Consider the following 24,998-nt stretch of genomic DNA (forward strand, 5'->3'; position numbering starts at 1 on the left):
GTCTGCTTATAAGTGTGTTTCTTTAGCAGTTCCTCAACGATTTTTCTGCATCAGCCTCCACAGGTTTTCAGCATCAATGCAGCTGTTTACCTTGTTAGTAGGCTCAGAGTTTGACATTATGACGCAGGAGCTTTTGCAACACTTAACTGTCGGAGAAACATACCAGCATTGACGAGGGACTGATGATGTCTGGGGAATATGATTCCAATGAATTCAAAAATTTTGAGCCGTTTATTTATTTATTTATTTATTTATTGTAATTTTTCTTTATTACAGCTCATCAGTAGTAAAAATACAGCATGTCAGCATAAAAATAATCTGGATAAGGAGCCGTACACGTGCCACCTGGAAATCGGGTAATTCCCATAAAACTTTAATCTCTCTTATGTTTACATTCCCTGTTGACTTACGAGGACCTGCTAAACTCCTCCACCGAGGGAAAACCACGAGAGGACCTCTGCAGGACCCGTTCTTCATCGTCTTTGTAGGAAAATCTATGAATGTATTCTTCACAGAGCTGTGTTGGACGCTGCCATCACAAGACATCAAGGCAAGATGCTCTTTTAAATTTTGCTGTGGTGCATAGCGCTTCACATTGGCACTTTTCTCTTCTTCCTGGTACACACACCTGTTGGACAAGACCACAGGAGTGAAATGAGGAACAGCGTTTTTCCCATGGTGGGAGAAAGAACTTAAAAGCGGGGACTTTGTGGCTAACAAAAGTGAACCACAAAATCCTCCTAACTGAGCTGTCTGGCTGCACGTTAGGCAAATCCCAGAGACAGTGACACCAAACTGTGGTGTATACTATTGAATATATCTTACATCATCCTTGTCGGGTCTCAATTTGTGCTGTCTGTTATCAGTTCCTTTTGTTTTTGGGGGTGGGAGGGGGGTTGCTAAGGTCATGCAGTTTGGGAAGATGTCGTCCAGTTCTTTGCACATTGACAATCATGGTTTAGCTGGCTGTTTTCTCATGGCTGTCTTATTGGCCGGTCTTCTTATCAAGTGTTTTTTTTTTTGTTTGTTTGTTTTTTCCCCTTTAATTTTTTCAGTGACCTCATCGGGTGACGTTGTGTTTTTGTACAGTATGCACTGATTCTTGGTGTATTTTACAGGCACTTGATTTAATGCTGGTGAACATTATGCAGTGTGCATGCCTTTTTAACATCAGAAGATTTATCCGTTTTAGCTCTGAAATTCAGCAAACTTCCATAAGTTTTTATGTCTAAATTTTCCACTTGGGACTGTGAAAAATGCGAATGCATTTATTTTGTACCTATATGGATTTATGTGTGCGCAAAGGCCCCCTAACACTTGCACGGCTTTGATGCTAGCACTGTCGTACAGGAGAGTAAACTCGTTAACGGGTGTAGACTGAACGTGAGAGGGGCGCCGGCGCTTGCAATTGCGCAAAGAGAATTTTGAAATGTTCAAAAAAAAAATCTTTCATGCATAAATGTTGTGCAACAAACCTGAAGTGGTAATGAACGGTGCGCGATCTATTCGCCAACACTACATGCAGCTCATCAAGTCGAGTAAAGGAGTGAACAGTGTGAGTGATTGCATCAGTGCACTGCATCAGAGCGCAGCTCGTCTGAACAATTAGAATGAGATGTTAAATCTATCATAAACATACTTTTACAGCTGCACACAAGAAGGAAAGAACATGCAACTGTTTTACCAAGCCATTACAAAATAAACATGACAAGCTGTATATCTGGGGATACAAAATGCAAAACTTGCACTGTGCACAATTTCTCTGATCACAGCCACAGAAGCCCATAACTTATTCTGGGTGTCTTGGTGGCTTTCCTCACTCTTCTTCTTGCACAGTTACTCAGTTTTTGAGAACTGTCTACTCCACATAGATTTACCATAGAGTGTCATACTGTTTGTATTTATTCATAATTGATGTAAATAAAGTTTGAGACATATTCAGTGACTTGGAAATGTTCATGTATCCATCCCCTGACTTGTCTGAAGAAAACTGGCAATAAAACTGATTATTTTCAGGTGTTATACCAAAGGGGTCCATTACTTATGCAACCCATCATCTTGGCTTTTATATTTTTAATTAATTTATGTCAGGTTGTAGAGATTTACTTTCAGTTTGAGTTTAAGGAAGATAATTTTAGAAATGTTTATATTGAGAAACCTAGTTTACTTTTTGTATTTGAAACGCCATAAACAAATTAAAATGTGTGAAATACCAAGCGGCTGAATACTTTTGCAAGCCACTGTAATTACCATTTTTAGACAGCTCCAAATACGTCCTCCCTCTTGTCCAGCCTGCACGTGTGAGAAAAGCTGCGACTGGAGTGCTCCCCTGTCATTCAGAAAGTGATTCAAGCCATTTTCAACTCGAAGAGAAAATGATTAATCCGCTACGAAATAATCATTTTAGAGAGACAGCGCATTGCAGCCAGTGGGGTAAAGCGCGGTGTCCAGCTGGGAACACAGCGGGTAGGAACATCACGGTGATGTACGTGCAACTGTCAGGGGGCCTTAAGCGTCGAGATCTGTCCACTTTTGTCCATTTATTCAAATGGCAGCGAGCTTTGTGACCTACTGCAAGCTGCAGTATCTTTAGTATATTTGTTTGAAACCTGTTTCCCAGCATTGTTCAGACAGTTTTTTTTTTTTGTTTTTTTTTTTTTGTTTTTTTTTTTACATGTTTGTACAAGTAACGAGGAACATTTTCATGCAACATCTTTTTTTTGGCGTCCTTGCCGAGTGCCTCTGATTATTCAGCTTTAGTAACCTGTACGCTTGTCAAACTTCAGGCACAAACAGGAGAAAATGAATCTCGGGTTTTCAAATCTTGCGCATAAAAGAGTTTACCTTTTTAACACTTGATTATTCCACTTCACTTCCACAGATGGTGGGTGGTTTGTGCACTCACTGTATGTGAGTGATGTTTGGCAGTCTGACCCCAACCACTTGAAATGTTTTATTCCCCCCCAAAATCTTTGTTATTATGGACAATAAGATGATAAACATTGCTACCACATTCTGTTTTTATCCAGGTGTGTGTGACACACCCTTTCTGGTTCTGATCTGAAACGGTGGTGCCATTTTAGAAGTGGAATGTTTGTAGAGGTATCAGGAAATGCATTCTTGTTGAACGATTCCATCTCAGTGACACTGCGTCTATCTGAGTCGTAGTCCAAATATATTAATGGTTGAAACATTCCAGTTCCGAATTACATTTGAGTGGAATCTGTTTTGCGTTTGGTCAGAAGATGAGCGTTAGAAGGTACAGAGTTAATTAAAATGACAGCTAAAATAAAATGAAGTGTTAATAGTCCTGAAGTCAGAGAATTTGCAAGTTAATTCAGTGATGTGTGTTAAGAGTATTATGAGTTTTATGTTGCACAAAGTTGGATTGGCACAGCTCCACTTAATGGTACAAGCATTTATACATTGCGTGTCAGTAGAAAAACATGTAATACATATTTTCAGCAGCTAACATACATGATAAGGTACTAGCCACAATACCTCATAGACATTGAGGTGGTATCTATAATACTAGCTGGATTTCCGAGGACATGCATTTCTGTGATGTGGCAAATTTATTTTGCATGTAGGCGGAGAATTTCTTCAGTCCCAACAATAGAATTCTGGTACATTGGGGATGTACAGGGTGTCCCAAAAAAGTGTAGCTAAAATAAAGCTATAGAAAATCTATACACTTTTGGATGCTGATATCTGTAATATGTCATTTTGAGGCATATCTCATGGAATTTGATCCCTGGTGTTCATGTCTAATTTAACCTCGGTTTGTAAGAGTTATGGCATTCACAAGATGTGCTCAATATGTGCACGATCGATTTGGTCTCAAAGTAGAATCCCACCAGTTTCCCTTTTTGCTCGATTGTAAGCGGCATCCTCATTGGATTCGTTTAAAACTACATCAGAAGAAATTCCTCACATATATTTTGATGTCTGGAGGGAAAGAAAACACAATTAGCCATTGCAGAATTGGAGTCAAATGATTTTTGTTGTACTTTTTTTGGGACACCCTGTCCAAGATGAAACACGAACCAAACTAATAATTAAATTTGCCTTCAAGTACCAAATAGAACATCCCCTGTTGTTGCCTCTCAGTTTGGCTTGGACCAGACCAAGTTGTCTGAGTCGTGTGTTTATTTTGTCATACTTTTTCCATCTACTGCTGTCTCTTTGTTTCTTTATACTGTTTTCAGTGTCAATTTCATGCACTTTTTGACTGAGTTAGAAATGTACATGAAAACTCAATATTAATTCTGGAGGAACTGCACATTCAGAGGGAACTTATTATTTTGTACCACCCCAGCCCAACATAATGTATGTTTATGATCTTATTGTCCAAACATCTTTATGACATCATACCAAAGCTTAGCAGTGTGTGCTCTGGCAATATCAAATGCTGCTTTTTATTGTGTTGTAATTTTGTTTGTAATTTTTTTTTGTACCTTGTTTATCTGTACGTTCTGTAAAGCATGACTAAAGTACATTTTTCTTATGAAGCCATTACTCAGACATTAAACTGATTCTGATCATTTGATTTATGACTAATGAATGTTTTCTTAAGTAGAGTGTGCATGCATGCCTCTGCTGAGGTCCCACAGTTATCTGTTTACATACTGTAGATTATTCACATTTTTCTGTCTTTGATCCTTAGACATTGCTTTGATCCTGATTTTTTTTTTTTCCTTTAATTGATTGTTTAAGAGGTTGAGTTTTTGCTGACGTTTGTTTCTATGTTGTTAATCCTGTCATCCGTTCACTGGGATCATGAGCAAGAAGTGGATTCTGACCTTTGACCCTAAATATCTTTACCTTTTGATTCTGAGCAGTCTGTCTGATTCATCTTTCATTCTGATTAATTATTCTGGTTTCTTTGCAGAGGTTAAGTTTTTGTTGCTGTTTTGTTTCTATTTTGTCAGGCTCAAAGTAAGATCAAAGAGCTGGATCCTGAATGCTGAACTATAAATACCAATGCTGATTAGAGGATCAAAGGAATTACCAGCAGAAGGCAGATGTTTATCATGATCTTTTTGGTGATTCATCTTTGATCATGATCTTTAATGTTGAAGGTTGAGACAAACAAGCCTGAGTAGAGGATCAAATGAATTGGCAGCAAAATATTGATCTTGAACCTTGACATTTAACCCTCATCTCTGTTTCTTATAACTCATCCTTGGTTCTGATTGCTAATTTCTTTGATGCCTTTACAGAGGACTATTTGTATTGCTTTTACATTTGTCATAATTAAAAGAATTATGATCAAAGGCCACAGTGTGACCCTTGATCCTGAATGCTGGACTAAGCAATTCCTGGATGCATAATGTTGACCTTTTTAAACCCTAATCTTTCTAATGACTCATCTTTGATCCTGAACTTTGATGATGGATGATTAACTAATCAGTCCTGATTACATGATCAAAGGAATCAGGAGCAAGAGGCAGATCTTGAAAGCTGACAGTCTTTGATCCTTATTGCTAATCTTTTGCTGGCATCATAGTTTAATTGCAGTTTGTCTGTTTTGTCCAGATTAAAGAGACTAATCATCCTGATTAGAGAATCACAGATCAAAGTCTATAACAACTAAAAAGATAAAGGCAAGATCCACCTCTTGAACTGGATCTTACAGATTTAACACTGTTCATGTCCTCTTGAAATATTCCTACTGACAAACAAACCCACAAAAATGTACCTGTGTTTGTGGCGGTAATTAAGATGAATTAATATTTATTTGCAACGTATGAATCCCCAGAGGGAAAAAAATGTTTTTGCCTAGTTTTATTGACATGTAATTCCATTCTAGAGGTGAGTGGCTTGACCTGGTTATGATGTCTGGAACGATTGGAACGATTTTAAAAGGCCAAGTCATCTTTCATCTGGATTTAGTCGTGTCATACCATCACAAAGCTAATAGGAGCTTCGTAAAACCGTGTTAGATCAACGTCAGTGTTGATGTTGGAGTGGGGGGGCTTTTATGGGAAAACCTCCCACATAAACGAATTCTGAGGGAGCTGAATCTCTTGAAGCGTGCGGTTTGGATGCGTCTGGCTCTCCCTGGTCTCCATCATAGATGTGAAAGCTTTGTTAATCACTCTGTGAGCCGTTGAATTATTCAACGCGGTGTCCGCGGTGGCAGCGCTGATCCACAGCAGACTTGTAATTCATCATATTCAAAAAAACAGAAGCTGCTTCATAAATACTACAGAAGGCGCTTCTAGTTAGAAAGTTAATTAACTCTGCCGGCCACGGACATACGGCTGTGTTGTCAAAACACCTAAATTGTCAAAATTCATCACAGATTTGAGAGGTTTTGGCAAACAGTAACTGCAGATGACTTTTCCCAGGAGATGAAGTGATATTTAGAATTATGTTTTCTCATTAGCTTTCAAAGCTGTGTGCAAACACACGTTAGATTGAGCTCCACAAACATTAGTAATGAACGCAGAATTTAGAAAGCAAAGAGGCATGTTGGTGTACTTCTGGAGGTTTTGCATGTGTGGGAATGAAAGATTCCTCATAAATAAAAAGGTCAGATTTACTGCAACGGATTTACTGCAACGGATTGACTTGTATGAAATCTATAAATACACGCAGCTGTGCCACAACTGTTAAAACAGTATTACATCTGAAAGCTGCTGCTGGCTTAGATTTATTTAGTCAAGTAATTATTTTTAAGAACTATAGTCAAATGCACTAAAGAGTGATGGTGTGCAATTTAGTGATTTAATATGCCCAACAAATATTACGTACAACCCCCAAAAAACTTGGGACAGTGTGGAAAATGCAAAAAACAAAAACTGGTGATTCTTACATTTACTTTGACGTTTATTTCATTACAGACAGCATGAACCCAAGATTATTCATGTTTTGTCAGTTCAACATAATGTACATCCATTCCTGCATATTTAATTTAACCAGGTTAGTCCCTTTGAGCTCAAGACCTCTTTTGCAAGGGAGACCTGGACAATTACAAAGTTTCCAATCCACCTAATCTGCCTGTCTTTGGATGTGGGAGGAAACCCACGCAAACACTGGGAGAACAGGCAAACTCCACACAGAAAGGCCACACGTGGGAATCGAACCCATGACCTTGCTGTGAGGCAACAGTACTAACCACTAAGCCACCGTGCTGCCATATTCCAAAATAAACTTGGACACTAAAGCATTTACCACTTTGTAATGGTGCCATTCCTTCTCACAACACTTAAAACAGTCTGGTATTGAGGATGCCAAGAGATGAATTGTCTCAGGTGTTTTGTCCCATTCTTCCTGCAAACATGTCTTATGGTGTCTTGTCACTGCTTTTTTTTTTTCCCCCAAAATTCTCCCATTTCCTCTTGGGAACAGGTCAGGACTGCAGTCCAGTACCTGTATCCTTTTCCACATCCCTACTTTTGTAATGTGCACAGAATGTGGTTTTGAATTGTTTGAAAAATGCATGGATGTCCCTGGAAAAGATTTGAAGGCAGCACACAGTGCTCTCCAAAAGTACTTGAACAATTGGTATTTCACACATTTTAATTTGTGCCATTTCAAATGCAAAAACTAATACATTCTAAAATGATCTTCCTTAAACTTCAAGCAAATCTCTACAACTTGATATAAATTAATTAAAAATATAAAAGCCAAGATGACAGGCTACGTAAGTAATGGAACACTTTGGTATAATACCTGTAAATCAGTTTTACTGCCAGTTTTCTTCAGACAAGTCAGGGGATGGATCCATGAACATTTCCAAGTCACTGAATATGTTTAGTTATAAAAATTGAGGAAATACAGTTTGGCACTCTATGGTAAATCTGTGTGGAGTAGACAGTTATCAAAAACTGAGTGACTGCGCAAGAAGAGTGAGGAAAGACACCCAGACAACCCAGAAGTAGTTTTAGACTTCTGTGGCTGTGATTGGAGAAATTGTGCACAGTGCATGTTTTGCATTTTGTGTCCCCAGTTATACAGCTTCATGATGAAGTACAGAGGAGGGTTTTCTTAAAAATAAGACCTGAAAGTTCAGCTAGTGTGACAGAAGGTACATCTGAGATGCAAGCCTAGATTTCATGTTTTGGTGAAAGAAAATTCTTTATACCTCTTAATCATGAAGATGTATAACTGGTTATAAAACTGACTATTTACATGTATTATATGAAAGTGTTTCTTATGCAATCCATCATCTTGGCTTTTATATTTTTAATTAATTTACATCAAGTTGTAGAGATTTGATTTTGGTTTGAGTTAAAGGCAGACAATTTTTTAATTTATTTTTTGTATTTGAAATAGCATAAACAAATTTAAAATGTGTGAAATACCAACTGTTCCAATACTTTTTGAGGGCACTGTATGTTGCTCTAGAATCTCAGTGCACTACCATGACGGATCCTAGCTTTTGGAATTGTTGGTGATAACAGTCTGGATGGTCTTTTCCTCATAAGTCCAAAGCATGTGGTGTAAAAGGTCTGGAATACCGATTTGTTGAAACAATATGTTTCCACAGTGATGGTCCAACCCAGATGCTCTGAACCCATTGCAGTTGTGTCTGCTTTTGTACATGGTTAACTTGAGGCTGTTTTTTTTTGGTTTGTTTTTTTGCACAGTCAAGTTTTAAGTTGGATGTGTAAAAGTATCTCTTGCAGTGCTTGACAGTTTTCCAAAAGTAATCCCTTGTCCATGTGGTTATATCAGCTATTGATGATGCAGTACCATTAGAAGGATCGGAGATCATGGGTGTTGAGCTGAGTCTTGCACCCTTATCCTGTATGCACTGAAATTCCTCCAGATTTCTTGAAATGTTGAACGATATTACGCACTGTAGATGGAGAAATATGCAAATCCCTCTAAGTCTTTCTTTGAGGGACATTGTTTTAAAACTTTCAATTTTCTCATGCATTTGTTGGCAAACTGGAGATCCTCTGCCCATCTTTGCTATTCAAATACTCAGCCTTTTCTGGATTACAGTCCCCTGTTGACATCACTTGTTTGAAATATTATTATTATTGGCCCATTAAAAGGCCTAAATTGCCTCTATTTTATTTTCAATAATTTGCATCTCTGAAATGCAGGAATAGCTGTAATGAAATTACGTTGACCGGATAAAACTCATGCTGTCATACTACAATGAAATAGATGTCAAAGTAAATGTAAGAATCACTGCAAAAATTTTTAACGTTGCTTTTTCCTCATTTAGTGTGGAAATAAAAATGTATTTTTATAAATGCACTTGACTCCATTAGAGTAATGGTGTATAATTTTGAGTCAACCTGCACAAAAGTTTTACAAAAAGGAAATGAATGAGCGTATTTATTTTCATAAAGGCTCTTGAATGCACAAAAGATTGTGTGCAAATTAGATATTTAACATGCGCAATAAAAATAGTTTTCTTTATTCACTTTTTTAAATATATAAATGCACTTGAATACATCAGCTCAGATGAGCAGTTTGGTGCAGTATTGCATCTCTGTGCACATGTAAAGCTAAAATATAGCAGATGGAAGCTGTATTTTCTGTATACTTAGTTTTATACTAAGGTGATCACCTTAGTAAGTTCTCTGTTTTCCTGTTGGTTTACTGCTGAAGGTGTCAGCACCAGGTGGTTCCACTGATTCCATCTGCTCAAAGTGATGTTAATCAGTGAACTGACCTGGTGGAGTGGGTGGCTGCAAAGAAGTCCTGCACCCTCTCAGCCCTTTCTGGAATGAGTTGAATGCCCCTGCTCAAGGGGTTGGTAAGGTTAGATCATAATTGTGTGAAGCACCTTGAGGCAGCTTTGCTGTGATTTGGCGCCATATAAATGAAATGCAAGCAAGTATATGCAGATTAATACGTGTATAAACAAATACAACACAAAGGAATCATTTGAAACGAATAAAATATGGATGCGAGTTTTAAAAAGTACGTTTGAGTACTCTTAATTGGTCAGTAGGTGGCATTGTGGAGGCACCAATGAAATGACAGCGATTACTTGTGTGTGTGGAATACTTTAGTGGCACTGTAAATTTTATGAAACATTTTATGATTTTAAAATATTAGAAAAACCTCCATTTACGCCCCTCGGAGCACTGAGCCAGTTTACGTCACAGAAACCTGAACACAAAATAAAATACAAACACTTAAAAGATATGGAACCAACTCTAACATGTCTATGTTGGAAAAAATATCTTCTAGCCTTTCACATAATTTTATTTTTAATATGACACGTGACAGGGAGACTTCTGGGTTTATTTCTTGCAGTATCAGAGCGCACCGGACGATGGCGCCACCGTGTTCGCGTAAAAAAAGAAGCCCTCTGCTGCGCGTAAAAGGAGGCGTCTGTGTTGTTGGCGGCGGCGCCAGGTGTGTTGAGACACACGCACGCCGTGGGGATGAGCTCCATGCGGATTCTCTGCGTGTCCTCATTTATCCAGTGAGCGCAGCTCAGTCCGCGCGCAGCTTTGGCGGATTTTTTTTTTTTCGTTGACGCACGATATGACTGCAGCCGAGCGTGTTTACATGTTCTGACAACTTGGCGTGGGGAGGATTCTCCAGAGGAACAGACATGGAGCGCGCACAGCGTCGACTGATTGCTTTTTAATCCGCATTCGCGACAGCGCGACACTTTACGCACAGCGAGCGCAGCCTGGACATCCGTGCGCATCCCGGAGCGTCAAACCTGTGGGATGACGGACTGGTTCGGCACGTTCCCGAGTGAAAAGCAGCCTCGTGAGTGTCTGGAAGATGAAATCCACAGCAGGTCGGGGGAGTAATAAGTCCGGAGGGTTGACCAGGCCGCGCCAAATCGCGCGTATTTAACGGCAAAAAAAAAAAAAAAAAGATTTGAGCGATTCCGTCGTGACTGAAAGGGAGAGACCATGTCCAGAACCCTGAAGAAGAAGAAACACTGGTCCAGTAAAGTGGTGGAGTGCGCGGTGTCCTGGGGGAACCTGGGGGACTTTGGCTCCGTGGTGGAGGTCCTAGGTGGGGCAGAGGTGGGACAGTTCCCCTACCTGGGCCAGATGAAGCTGGACGTGCTGGTGTGTCACGTGGGGAAGCTGCCCTACTACGGGGACGTTCTACTGGAGGTGAACGGGACCCCCGTCAGTGGACTTACGAACCGGGACACTCTGGCTGTCATCCGCCACTTCAGAGAACCGATTCGCCTCAAGACCGTCAAACCAGGTGGGTCCTCCTACCGGCTGACAGCGCAGGTCGTCTGTGACCACGTGACATCAGCCGTGATCGTCATAAAGCAAAACGCACAACCCAGAACATGTCACTCAAACATACAGTCCCGATCCTCTAAAACTCCCCAAGTTACATCACGCTGTTTGAGTTTATTTTCGTTTTCAGTTAATCCTGTTATTTTTTTATTCTTCTCTGATCCACTTTGCCCACGTAAATTTCTCAGTGATCCAGAGTGGGTTTATTGCATTTAGACAATCAAAACAGTTTAAACCTACTTAAGTCAGTTTAAAACTAATTCGTTTTCAAATAACACTTTAGTGTATAAGTACTTTTGGTGTACAGGAGTGACCCAAGTGCTGAGAAGGGCACTCAGTGGAGTGAGTGCCTCTGCCAAAAGTCCAAAAAGCCCTAACCCCAAACAGTGGTATAGCCAAGGCGGGGCTTAAGGCCCCCCCCCCCCCCCCCCCCCAGCTCTCCCCAATAATTCTGCCAATAATGTGAATAGCGACTAACATATTTGTGGATCTCAAATGCAGTTTTGCGCTGAGAATGTCTCAATATTGTTAACTGAGCAAAGTGATGAATGTGTGTGTTCGGTGATCCACCAATGCTGAATCACTCTTCACAAACAGAATTTTCAGTTTTGCAAATAAACATTTATTTGTAAAAACCACACACAAGTTACAATTCAGAAATTTGTTTGTGGATCAGAAAGCACGTGTACAAATCAAAGGGCATTTGTAAATCATCCTCTGTGCATTTCCTGGCGCTGCCACTGACCCCAAACCTTTCACTTATAAACATATAAAGTACATCGCCACCTGAGTTTGATGCTGTTTTTTTTTTTTTTTTTTTGTGAGTCGGAAATATTACGATCACGAATGAAAAGTTAAAAAGCTTGGGCTTTGTCGAGTTAAAATATGAAAATTCAGTAAGGTATGTCTTCTATAATACATACCATTTCTAAGGTTGGACTACTAGTGTATACTAAGGTGTGTGTGTGTGTGTGTATGTATATATAAATAAAAGAAGAGTAGAAAGATAGAGTAGAGCCACTTAGGTGTCTGTTCTTGAGAACCAGGGATGGTTTTTTATTTGTTATATGTTTATTTATGTTATAGAACATTAAGCACTAATTATAAATATAATGCAGTGCTAAAGTACCCTCGGCCGTATGAACACTGTCTTCTTTATAATTTGCAGTTGTTTAATTGGTATCCCAGTGCAAAGTGTGTGTACATACATATCTATATGCATATGTATGTATGAATAAATTATACATTATTCTTGTTTACATTAATTATTAACATTCTGTTGCCTTACGTACAATTTGTACATGTTCAATAAAGCCCCTCAATAAGTCAATCATAAACAATATTCACGTTTTAAAAGTGTCTGCAGGAAGGCGTGCCTGTGCGCATACATGAGCTTTTGACAAGAGCGTAAGTTAGCTTTGCGTTTGTGGAAGTTAGCTGACGTCCCTGAAATGTCTTGTTGAGTCACTGCAGAGGTGATATCAAGTTACAAAAACAGTGTTTTCAGTTTTAGAAGTGTTTATTTCTCGCTAGCTTTTACATAATATATGACAAAGAGGTTATATTTACACCAAACAAAACAGAGTTTGCAGCTAGCGAGACCAGCCACTGACATTACCCACTAATGTTTGCAAAATACTTTGTAAATCACTTCAGAGGTCTTATCAGGTTCCAAAAACAGAGGTTTCATTTTTAGAAGTGTTTATTTCTCGCTAGCTTTTACATAATATATGACAAAGGGGTTATATTTACACACAAACGAAACAGTTTGCAGCTAGCGAGACCAGCCACTGACATCACCACGCTAATGTTTGCAAAATACTTTGTAAATCACTTCAGAGGTCTTATCAGGTTCCAAAAACAGAGGTTTCATTTTTAGAAGTGTTTATTTCTCGCTAGCTTTTACGTAATATATGACAAAGGGGTTATATTTACACACAAACTAAACAGAGTTTGCAGCTAGTGAGACCAGCCACTGACGTCACCACGCTAATGTTTGCAAAATACCTTGTAAATCACTTCAGAGGTCTTATCAGGTTCCAAAAACAGAGGTTTCATTTTTAGAAGTGTTTATTTCTCGCTAGCCTTTACGTAATATATGACAAAGGGGTTATATTTACACACAAACTAAACAGAGTTTGCAGCTAGCGGGACCAGCCACTGACGTCACCACGCTAATGTTTGCAAAATACTTTGTAAATCACTTCAGAGGTCTTATCAGGTTCCAAAAACAGAGGTTTCATTTTTAGAAGTGTTTATTTCTCGCTAGCTTTTACGTAATATAAGACAAAACGTTGACTGGTTAGCAGGGCATGTAACTGATGCGACGTGTACAACGTTACTGCATGTCCCATGATTATGGATGATGCTTTTTGAAATGCAAAGGCAGCTGCTGCTAGACCCTGATAGCATGGTGGCAATCCTGTTTCAATGTTGTCAAGCTTTGTACTATAATAGGCCAATGGTTGTTTTCCTTCATTTGTTTCCTGCATTAGTACAGCACAAGCATAACCAGCTTTTTCAGTAACATACAAATGGAAAGGTTTCCCATAATCTGGGTTACCTAACGCGGGAGCAGATTGCATGTCTGTTTTTAGGGCCTCAAAAGCTCCCGTTGCCTGATCTGTCCAGACGAGGAGAGCTGCATTGCTTGTTTGCCCCACTGCTCTAATCATGGCACGCAAAGGTGCAGTTTTTATAGCATAATCACAAATCCACGGCCGACTGTACCCTGCCATCCCAAGGAATGAAAGCATCTGTCCCACTGTTTGGGGTTTGGGAGCCTTGATTATAGCCTCCACTTGGCTTGGGGCTATACATCGCGTGGTCCCACACAACTGTCTTCCCAAGTATTCTACTTGTTGTTTGCAGAACTGCAATTTGTCCTTACTTACTTTATGACCTCCATCTGCCAATGCATGCAATACAATTAATGAATCTTTTTCACACTGTTCTTGAGTCTCTGATGCAATAAGGAGATCATCCATATATTGCACCAATGTACTGGGTATATCAAGGTGTTGTAAATCTTCAGCCAGGACTTTGTTAAAGATGGCTGGGGACAGGTTCAGTCCCTGAGGTAGCCGTGTATACGTTAGCTGTTGTCCCAGAAATGTGAATGCAAACAAATGTTGTGAGTCTGGGTGCACAGGCACACTGAAATAGGCTGAACACAGATCAATTACTGTGTACCATTTTGCTCCAGCAGGGATGCTTGATAGTATAGTATGCGGATCAGGTACTATAGGTGCATCCATTTCTATTATTGCATTGATAGGACGCAGATCATGTACCAGCCGATACTCTTTGGTATTGTTTTTAGGGATAGGATAGATAGGAGTATTGCATGGGCTTGCAGTTTTTATTAGAACTCCAGCTGCCATTAGTCCCTTAATTACTGGTTTTATGCCTTCAATAGCCTGAGGTTTTAATGGATACTGCCTTTGGTGAGGCAGTTTTGCTCCCGGTTTTACTTTTATTTTTACTGGTAAGGCTGTTTTTACTAGTCCTACATCCGTTTTGCTTTTGGACCACACCACTGGTGGTATTTGCTCTAACAATCTCTCTTGTTGGGCCGATAACACCATCTGTCCCTCTGGTCTAGGATTGAGCTCCACTTTTTGAGCTATAGCCTCATCATTTACTTTTAAATTAATTCGTACAAACTGCTGGTCTTTTGACAGATGTACTTGTGGACTTTCCATGTTTTGCCATTCTTCAACTTCTGAGGCTGTCTTTACCATTGGACCTAGGTCATGGGATTCGTACTTTTCTGAGACTAAAAGGGTCACATGAGGCGTGGCATTCGGCACTTGATACCATTGTTGTTCAGCTGAAGTTAGCTTGACAGAAGCTGCGGCCCCTTGGGGGCCTAAATAAATTTCTGTGGTGGTTATGTGAAACAGCCGTTGATTCATCAATGCATCCCAGCAGCATGCATAGTCAGTTTGTTCTTGTTTGGCATCGAACATCAGGGTGACATGTAAAGGTAAACTAGGTGTATATACTGCTTCATAGTGTTGTTCGGCCCAGGGCTTCCATTTTTCCCATTGCAGTTGAAGATTTGAATTTTCTGGTTGTAACTTCAGCCAGTATACCATGGGTTGCACAGGTCGGACCTTGTTTTCCATGTCCATAAGCACCATAATGTTGGCGAGTGCTTCGTCGGGAAAGTGTATTTGCAGTCCTTGATGGGTACACACTATCTGGGTTTGTAGCTTACATAAAATGTCTCTTCCCAGCAAATTCACAGGTGTATTTTGTGAGTATAACAGGGGTGCTTCAATTGTTTTTCCTGCAATCGTTACAGGAAGTGGGCGTGTAAACGGTATTATTTGAGTCTTCCCAGAGAAGCCGATGGTCTTAATTACAGACCCAGAGAGGGGGAGATGAGCGCCCATTTTCCCTATGCAAGAGTATGTTGCCCCTGTATCCACCATGAAAGGGAAATCTCTGTTTTGTATATTAACAGTGACGGTTGGCTCTTCCTTAGGTATCATCGAAATAGCCAATGCCACCGTTTCCCCCTCTGTCTTCTCTAGGCCTCCCTATTGCCAATAGGCAGAGGGTCCAACCCAAGGTCGGGCCGGACAATTTCTCATTCGATGTCCAGGTTGTCCACAGCTCCAACACTCATTAGAGGGTTGATCCCCTATTGGGGGTGTTGGTCCCATAGGCGGTCCCGCTTGACTGTTCCTGGGAGCTGAGTTCTGGAATCTGCTTCCAAATGAAGGTTGGCGAGATCCTCTTCGCCACCCTCCTCTTTGACCTTGAAAGTTCCGTGACTCTCCTCTCCACCCATGACCGTAGGTGGGTCCATTTCCGGGTGTGCCAGTGCTATGGTAGTGATAGTGATGCTCCACTGGTGCTGAGACTTCTCCTGCAGCAGTGCTTCCTGCTGCTCCTTGGGGGCTCTGTGTGGCTGTTACCACAGGTGCCTGTATGGTGGCAGCAGTGTTTGCCGTAGGGGCTAGGCTTGCCGACTCAGAAGGAACAGGGGTCATCATTGGTGCCTGGGTCTTTGTTTTTTCTTTCTTGACTTTGGTTAGCTCTCCCAACTGCATCTGCACCAATTTTTTCGTCAGGGATTTTGCTGCATCTTCTTCTTTTTGTTTTTCTTTCTTGTAGATTTCAAGATGGTGACAAATATGCTCAGAGTATAAAGCCCAATTCATTTTCGATAGTCCCATGACTCCATCTAGGGCTTTCTGAACCTCATCTGGTAGAGCCTTTTTTACAGTTATTTTAAACAGGATTTCAGTTGCTGGAGAATGGTTCCATGCATTTCCTGTTTCCTCCGCCCATCTCTTCTGGAATCAATGCAGGAACTTCTTTGGGCACTCTTCAGGTGTCCACTCCTCATCATCCAATTTAGAGGGATCCAAGACCTCAGGGTACTTTCTTCTCAGTCCTTCCCACATGGAGTTTCTATAGCGATTAAAGGGGACTTCATCATGTTGATTAGTGCCCATCATTTGTGTTAGTCCAACCTTTCCTGCTAATTCTTCAGTGTCATGTTTTCCCATGACATGCATTAGCAAGGCTTTTATGTCACCTAAAGACAAGGTTACCCCTGCAGTGCCTTCTTCTAAGGCAGTTATCCATCTCCCAGCTCCTTGGGTGATGTCTGGCAGTCTGTTGGCCAGCCCCACCATGTCTGTCCAGCTCCATGGGGTATACACATGATGACCATTTCTAACCACCAATGGGCATATGAGGTCTTCGTCCTCCTCTTCTTCTGTGCGGGCTCCATACTGTCTTCCAGATCGAGTGCGACTGACTGGTTCCAGGCAGTCCATCCAGTCGGTTATATTCTGTTCTAAAGCCGCTATGTCTTTGGCTACACATTGTTGTCTTTGCCTGAGTCGGGCCTCTTTTGCAGTCTCAATGATGATCTCACCAGAAATTTTTCGGGTGGGTGGCTGTATAATGTGATTCCCTTGATTGGGCGTCGACTGTTGTAATATTCTTCTTTCCTTGGTGTCCCTATGTCTTTGTATTCTTTCCTTCGCTAGCCAAAGTTGCTCAGCTAGTTCTTCATTATCTCTTCTGGCCAGATCCAGTGTGTCACAGAAGCTCTTGTGCCACTCTTCGGAGCCTCTATAGCCTGTGAAGGTCCAGTCGGCTGACTTATGGTGGGAGGGGACGGTTTTCAGTGGACCTCGATGTGCAGGCGGAGCCTTCAGGTCTCTCTCTTTATCCTCGTCTGCCTCCGTGTCACTGTTATTTGTGGCCCCCCCTGCTGGTCGTGGTGTGCGACCACTTACTTTCGGACTTGGAGACCTTGTATGATCCATTTGACAGACTGAGGACCTGTCTCCTTGTGGCTCTCGAGCTTTTAGTGTCAGTGTGAATTTGCCCTCCACATCCATGCCTTGGTCCTCTTCACGAGTTCCTAATACAAATTGTCCAGCTGTCTTTCCCATATCATGACGTTTATATGGGGGTGGCTCTGATTCCCAGCTCGGTGCACTGGCTTTAGTCTCTTTGTATCTTTCCTCTGTCATTTCTTCTCTTTTCTGCTGTAGCCTCTGTGCTTCCTGCTTGAACAAGGCCAAAACTTCTTTTTCTTCAGTGCGTTTTTTGTTGTTTTTTACGTTCTTCTGCTGATCTTTAATTTCTTTTTTCTGTATTTCTACCGCAACTGCTTCACACATCACCGGATCAAATGATCCCACCAAAGGCCATTGCCTGCCCCCATGTGACCTTTTGTGCCACTTTCTCATACATTGGTTGGCCTTAGTGCGTTTTCCTGGATATTTTCTTAGTACTAAGTCTAGCGGGGTACTTTCCCGACCTTGACCTTGAGAGTTACCCATGTAACCCTGACAAACGCTATGTGAGGTGTTTCTATGGTGTTCTGGTAGTCCCTCAGGGGCTGTCCTGATCCAGACCAATAACTTGCTGGCTGTAACACCTGTTTTGTATTTTAAACCCTTAAAAGGATTAAATTTCCAACTGCTATGCCCGTCTTCTTTTTCTTTAACTAAATATGAAAATTTTCCTGTTTCCCACCGAACCCTCCTTGGGACCACAGTCAGAGTCAACCTAGGAAACAGTTCTTCACCTGGATCGGTTGGTAGTGTTACTAAATGATTTAATGGTATGCTAAGTTCTTTATTAGGGTCAGCACAAAGCAGCTCCAGCCACGGGGTTAAACCCTGATGCCACAGACGTCTTATCAGCAGCTCCCAATTAATTAGAGGGAATTGTTCTTTCTTTTGCTTCAGATTGATTACCTTAGTAATCTGCCATAATTTCTGATTGATCTCTTGTTCGTCCTGCCAATGTTCTGCTCCTACCCTGTCAAAATAGGTCCTTTCCAGCCAAAAATGTGTCCTGATTCCCTGGGTTTCGATGTCTCCGTCAGTCAAGTAATGTTCTGGGAGTATTATTTCATCATCACTTAAGTCTCCCATCAAAGACTGTCCCAAGCATTGATCAGTCTGTCAGCTTTTTCACTATAATCTAAGCTTTAACTCTTTTGATTTATAACCAACTTTATTTATTTAATCCTCTTACAACCCTAACACCTCCTAATGTCTTTGCTCCCGACTTTCTATTTCCCTTCTAATTTTTATTTTATTTTTTTTAACTTTCTGCTTCTCGTCTTTTTCTGCTATGTTTGTTTATTAGTTTTCTCTCTTTGAAATAATATCTACCTTCTCTGTATTTACATAGCACTCTTCTCCTGTCTTTTTCTTCACTGCCTCTGTTTCACACTTTCCTCTCTGCCTGTCATGCACCTCCCAAGTCCTCCTGTTGGGTCTAAATACCTCCCCCTCGTACTCTTTCACATTAATCTTGTATGTCAGCCAGCCTGCAAGTTCTCACAGCTTTACACAGATTACTCTCCACTCTCCCACACACCAATCTTCAAAAGCTTTATACACAAAAATTATTAAAAACAACTTTCTATATATCTCTATCTAGACTTCTGCCACTTTTCACTCCGCGGCTTTAAACAACCTTTTTATTCACTTAACACCAATGTGTTCTGTTTAAGCATGTATCTCTTCTTCACGTTAGACAGCTTCTCCGGCGCTGTCAGCAACTTCATATATTACTTTTTTACAAGCCCTCTTTGAGCGTACAATATTTCATTTACTTCTACGCCTTACCGCGCCTCGCGTGCGTATCCTCTGCTTACTATATTATTTTCACAAGCTCCTTTCTGAGCATACAATATTTCATTTATTTCTACGCCTTACCGCGCCTCGCGTGCGTATCCTGTGCTTACTATATTATTTTCACAAGCTCCTTTCTGAGCATACAATATTTCATTTATTTCTACGCCTTACCGCGCCTCGCGTGCGTATCCTGTGCCTTTCTGCACTTTCTTCTACCTTTTTTTTTTCACTTACTGAGCTCCTCGTGAGCTTAATGTGCCTTTGCACTGAAAATACTCTTTTTCTTGTCTTATAAAAAACTCATATTACTGTGTACTTAATTACTTATTCTTCTCCCACGCCCCACAAGCGTGTATCTGGTGCCTTACTGCACTATTTTCTGCTTCATTAATTCTCATGTATTCTGCACTAACTCTTCATTCATTTTATTTTTTTTTATAGTTTTTCTCTTTTCTTAAAAAATGACGTCCTTTATTGAGCTCTTTTACTTACTGTCAGCTGTGCCACTTTGCACTTTTAAATCTCTTTATCACGTACGGTATTTCTACTGCGCCCCCTCAGGCGCTTATCTTGTGCTTCCTCTGCACGTATTCTCTGTTAAACTCTTTTTCTCACTTATTTCACTTCAGTCTCTGTTAAACTCTTTAAACAACCTTGTATTACCTTGTATCTATTTGTCAGTATACTCCCATAAATTAACCCCTACAGCGCATGCTATCAGCCGGCACGTTAGTAACGAATTTCAACACCAATTATTCCCCAAGCATCCAGGTTAGTTCTTCACGCACTCTTTCCGCACCAGAGTTCATGAACATTCCTGACCTTTCACTCACACAGACATTCTTTTTCCCGGGAACACACACACCTTCTGAGCATTTTATCTACAAGGCCTGATCATTTTCAATCTTATCTTTTTTAGTCTCTTATCAATTTTCTTAGTCCAGGTTCTTTTGGGTAAGAGGCAATTAAAAATATCACCTGTCAACTTGGGCGGAAATCCCGACTCACTCCTCCAGATCGTGCAGAAGTTATAAAAGGTTTCTGCTTACCTTTTAGTCGTGATCACTGTTATTTACGGTCTGGAGGGATGAGCTGGACTGCCCCAGGCTGCCGGAATGCCCCTGGACCCTCCTGAAGCTGGCTCGCCAAGTTCTGTCGCGGCTCGTCTTTAGTCTTCTCAGGATGTCGTCTTTTAGATAACACAAACTAATTGCAAGTGATATGCTAGAAAATGACACAACACTTTAGAATAATTCAGCCTTAAGCAAGATAAAATGCACAGAGTTTTTAAGTTTATTTAAGCCTTCGACACAAAGCTTAGACAAACTGAGTCCTCTAGAGAGACTGAATATGACAACCGCGCTCATCTATTTATTGGAGACCCGCGGGCATCGCTCCTCCTTCGACTTTTTTATTTATTTCATTCCCAAGACATGGTTTTCTATTGGAAGCGTCCTCTAGTGAACCCTAAGCAGGTGTTAGGCCATTATTTCAATGTGACAAACGCTCCCATTAAAACATGAAGGATTTACAACTGATTTTTTTAAAAGACCTTCAGCCACAGGTGCAGCTGGCCTGAGGCCCCCTCCGCACGTGGCCTCAGCCACACGTGCAGCTGGCCTGAGGCCCCTGCACGCGGCCTGCGGGAAAGCACCTAAAAGGCCTTGGAAAGCCCCTGACAGACTAAATGACTAATAGAGCCCTTTTTTTTGGGTTGAACACCTGCTAGTTCAACCAGAGGACATACAGTTCGGATCAGGACACTTGATAGTTCATCACAGTTCAAATATGGACCTAAAAATTCTTCTACAATTTGTACCTAGGGTTGCGTATCGAGAACTGGTTCTTTTCGGGTATTGTTAAGAAATGATTCGATCCACCGATATCAATAGCCTTTTTGCATAATGATTCCCTTATCGGTCCTTCAGAGCGGCCGTTGTTTTTGAGGGTGTTTGCCGGGAAAATTATCATTTCTCTACATTGATTGCTGACCCTGCAGCGAGTATGTAATCAACCACTTCTGCAACTCCACTTTGAAGTGTGAACCAAGGAAGCAATGCTTCGATCAACTGGCTCATTGGTTCTTTGAGTCACTGCTCTTCAGAAGCGGCAAGTCTGCTTCTTAACCCCTCAAAAAGCCATTAAAATATGAAATCGTGAGTCACTTTTGTGCAGATTAAAGTCACTAACTGGGACTCTTGTCTTGTTGCAGTCAAGAAATGAGAATCGTCCTCCGTTCCGTTGGCACAGCTCCAAATGCTGTGCTGCTCTCTGCTGAGACAGAGTCTGGTCCAAATTAATAACTTCAAAATTAATTGAGTAAAGTTAAGTTAAAAAATGAAGTAAAGTGACACCTCTTTCCAAACGCTGTAATACTGACAATAAACTACAATCGACTAAAACGTTTTTTTCCTCCCAAAATGAGACGTCCTGCATTGTTTATGAATTACATCCTGAGGTGCAGCACAGTCAGCTGCAAGAGCTCAGCTCAGATGTATGGAAAGACATTCATGCCAATTTATGTCCAGAGATCAAGGATCCACCATGTAGAGTTTATTATGTTCAGAGTTTAAGGATCCAGTAACCAATTTCACATTTATTTATTTTAAGACTCAATAAAATGTTGTTGACATAGAAAACCTGTAAAGCCTACTTTTAGTACACAGAAAATTCACCAGAGGTATCGATAAGGGAATCGGATCGATAAGCGGAATCGATAATGGTATCGATATCAATAGAATCTTATCAATACCCATCTCTATTTGTACCCATGTTGACTGTACGTAAATGTCAGACTGCAACTCTACACTCGAGTTATATTGGATGTAAAAGTTGACAATCTGCTACAAGTTTTTGAAAAATTGTAGTAGATGACAAACTGACCTTTAGCCTTCGTTGACTCATATTGTAAATCGCCTGCTGCCCATAACATCTAATTGGCCGTTACTCTCAGCACTTTCTCAGGGAGACTGAATAGTGATAATGGTAGTAATGGCATGTAGCCCAGTCAGGCACTGCTAGCCTGAGTGCACTTACATGCATAGAAATAAGGCCTAATTACATCCTCCATTATTTAGGCAATTCTGCCATTGGCCACAGAAGCTGGAGTGGTTGTCTGTCTTATACTTTGTGTCCCGTCGCTCTCCATGCACCACTCCAAGGATGCTGTCTTGCAACATTGCCACTCTTCATAATCTCATCTATTAGCTGTTGGGCTGCTGCCATTGCACGACTGAACTGGTTGAACTGGGCTGTTCAAGAAGGTTCCGAGGCGGGTTTTAATGGTACCAGAGAAACAGTTGTGTGTTTCTAGGCATTGTCTGCTGCTTTGTGTCTGCTCTGAAGCTTGAATATCAAAACAATGACTCCAAAGTTTATGTCAGCAACTGCAGCTGAGTCCCGAGACCTCAGGCCAGGATCCCTGAGATCAGCTGTTTTTGTGCACATGCATATGTGCAGTTATTAGGTGTCTGAGTCTGTTTGACAGTCCAAGGGCTGTTATTTTGTTATACATGGGTGCAAAAGTAAATTGGGATACATTGATCCTCCCTTTTTTTATGATACTGATACCCATACTCAGGGAAACTGGTTTGATTTGACACCTGTCCAGTAATACTCCTATTTAAATATAACACAATGCTAAAATACCCTTGGCCGTATGAGCATTGCGTTCTTTATAATTTGCAGTTGTTTAATTATTAAGATCCTATTGTCTTACATACAATTTGTATATGTTCAATAAAGCCCCTCGATCAATCAATAAATCATGAACAATATTTACGTTTTAAGAGCAGAATTTGTGCAAACCAAGGAATAGTTTTATCCCCTCTGTGCATTTGCAGGTATTAATGAGACAAATTTAACTCCATAGGAAGTTAGTTTTGAGTTAGCGTGCATGCTAACATCTGCAAAATGTCTTGTAAATGACTCCAGAGGTGTTATCAGGTTACAAAAACTGTTTTCTATTTTAGAAGTATTTATTTCTCACTAGCCTTTACATAATATATGGTAAAGAGGTTATATTTACACGCAAATGAAACAGAGTTTTGCAGCGAGCTACATGTGATGTGATGTCACCATGCTAATGTCTGTGAAATGTCTTGTAAATAAGTTCAGAAGTGTTATTAGGTTCCAAAGCAGCATTTTCCCTTTTAGAAGATTTTATTTCTGTCTATCTTTTACATAATATATGAGAAACGTATATAAACACACAAAACGAAGCGGTTTTTGGAGAGAGCAGGCACTGACGTCACAGGTGCAGCTCCACTCTGATTGGCTGTCATGCCTGCCACTCAAAAACAAAACTGAAGAGATTGAAACAGAATGTAACTTTTTAACCTCTTAAAATAGGTCAAGGTTAGCCATCTTTGAACTTGCCCAAGGTCTGTGTCCCAAGAATGTTCCCTGTAAATTTGAAGGCCCTGGCAGTAATAGGACTTGAGTTACGCTGATCACAGACGGACAAAAAGCTTTCGCAATACCCGATGGCCATATTTGATGGCCTCAGGTAAAAATTGATGTCAACGTTTTTTATGGAATTGATTAAGATTCTTCTTGTATGTATATATTGTATGATACAGCTACAAATAACTCTTTAATCATAATTAATTATATTAAAATGGTTTAAAATGGGTTTTGTTTTCTTTTTTCAGTATCTCTGACTCCAAATGACCAAGGATCTTAACTCCAGTGGCTCAATACAAATTTTCAGGGTCAAGGAATCTAATGGTGCCATCTACAACCCCTGGCAAAAATTATGGAATCACCGGCCTCGGATGATGTTCATTCAGTTGTTTAATTTTGTAGAAAAAAAGCAGATCACAGACATGACACAAAACTAAAGTCATTTCAAATGGCAACTTTCTGGCTTTAAGAAACACTATAAGAAATCAAGAAAAAAAGATTGTGGCAGTCAGTAACGGTTACTTTTTTAGACCAAGCAGAGGAAAAAAATATGGAATCACTCAATTCTGAGGAATAAATTATGGAATCACCCTGTAAATTTTCATCCCTCAAACTAACACCTGCATCAAATAAGATCTGCTCATTGACATTGACCCTATGTGTCTTTTTGCAAGGAATGTTTTCACAGTTTTTGCTCTATGGCAAGATGCATTATCATCTTGAAAAATGATTTCATCATCCCCAAACATCCTTTCAATTGTCCAAAATATCAACGTAAACTTGTGCATTTATTGATGATGTAATGACAGCCATCTCCCCAGTGCCTTTACCTGACATGCAGCCCCATATCATCAATGACTGTGGAAATTTACATGTTCTCTTCATGCAGTCATCTTTATAAATCTCATTGGAACGGCACCAAACAAAACTTCCAGCATCATCACCTTGCCCAATGCAGATTCAAGATTCATCACTGAATATGACTTTCATCCAGTCATCCACAGTCCACGATTGCTTTTCCTTAGCCCAATGTAACCTTGTTTTTTTCTGTTTAGGTGTTAATGATGGCTTTTGTTTAGCTTTTCTGTATGTAAATCCCATTTCCTTTAAGCGGTTTCTTACAGTTCGGTCACAGACGTTGACTCCAGTTTCCTCCCATTCGTTCCTCATTTGTTTTGTTGTGCATTTTTCGATTTTTTGAGACATATTGCTTTAAGTTTTCTGTCTTGACACTTTGATGTCTTCCTTGGTCTACCAGTATGTTTGCCTT

The 24,998-nt window shown here is 40.5% G+C and overlaps 1 protein-coding gene across 4 annotated transcripts in view; it reads left to right on the top strand.

The window, feature by feature from the left end:
- The first annotated feature begins 10,267 nt into the window (after nt 1–10,267).
- The window catches only part of LOC117506338 (membrane-associated guanylate kinase, WW and PDZ domain-containing protein 3), a 463,321-nt gene continuing 448,590 nt past the window's right edge, over nt 10,268–24,998 (top strand). Inside the window, exon 1 of one of the 4 annotated variants that reach the window (XM_034165832.1) lies at nt 10,268–11,154. In XM_034165832.1, coding sequence (XP_034021723.1) covers nt 10,848–11,154 — 307 coding nt within the window. In that variant the 5' untranslated portion in view covers nt 10,268–10,847. The remainder of the gene's footprint in view (nt 11,155–24,998) is intronic. The other 3 variants (XM_034165831.1, XM_034165830.1, XM_034165829.1) reach the window with 3 other exon arrangements.

This window comes from Thalassophryne amazonica, chromosome 3 (genome assembly GCF_902500255.1).
Source record: "Thalassophryne amazonica chromosome 3, fThaAma1.1, whole genome shotgun sequence".
NCBI classification, from domain to species: Eukaryota; Metazoa; Chordata; class Actinopteri; order Batrachoidiformes; family Batrachoididae; genus Thalassophryne; species Thalassophryne amazonica.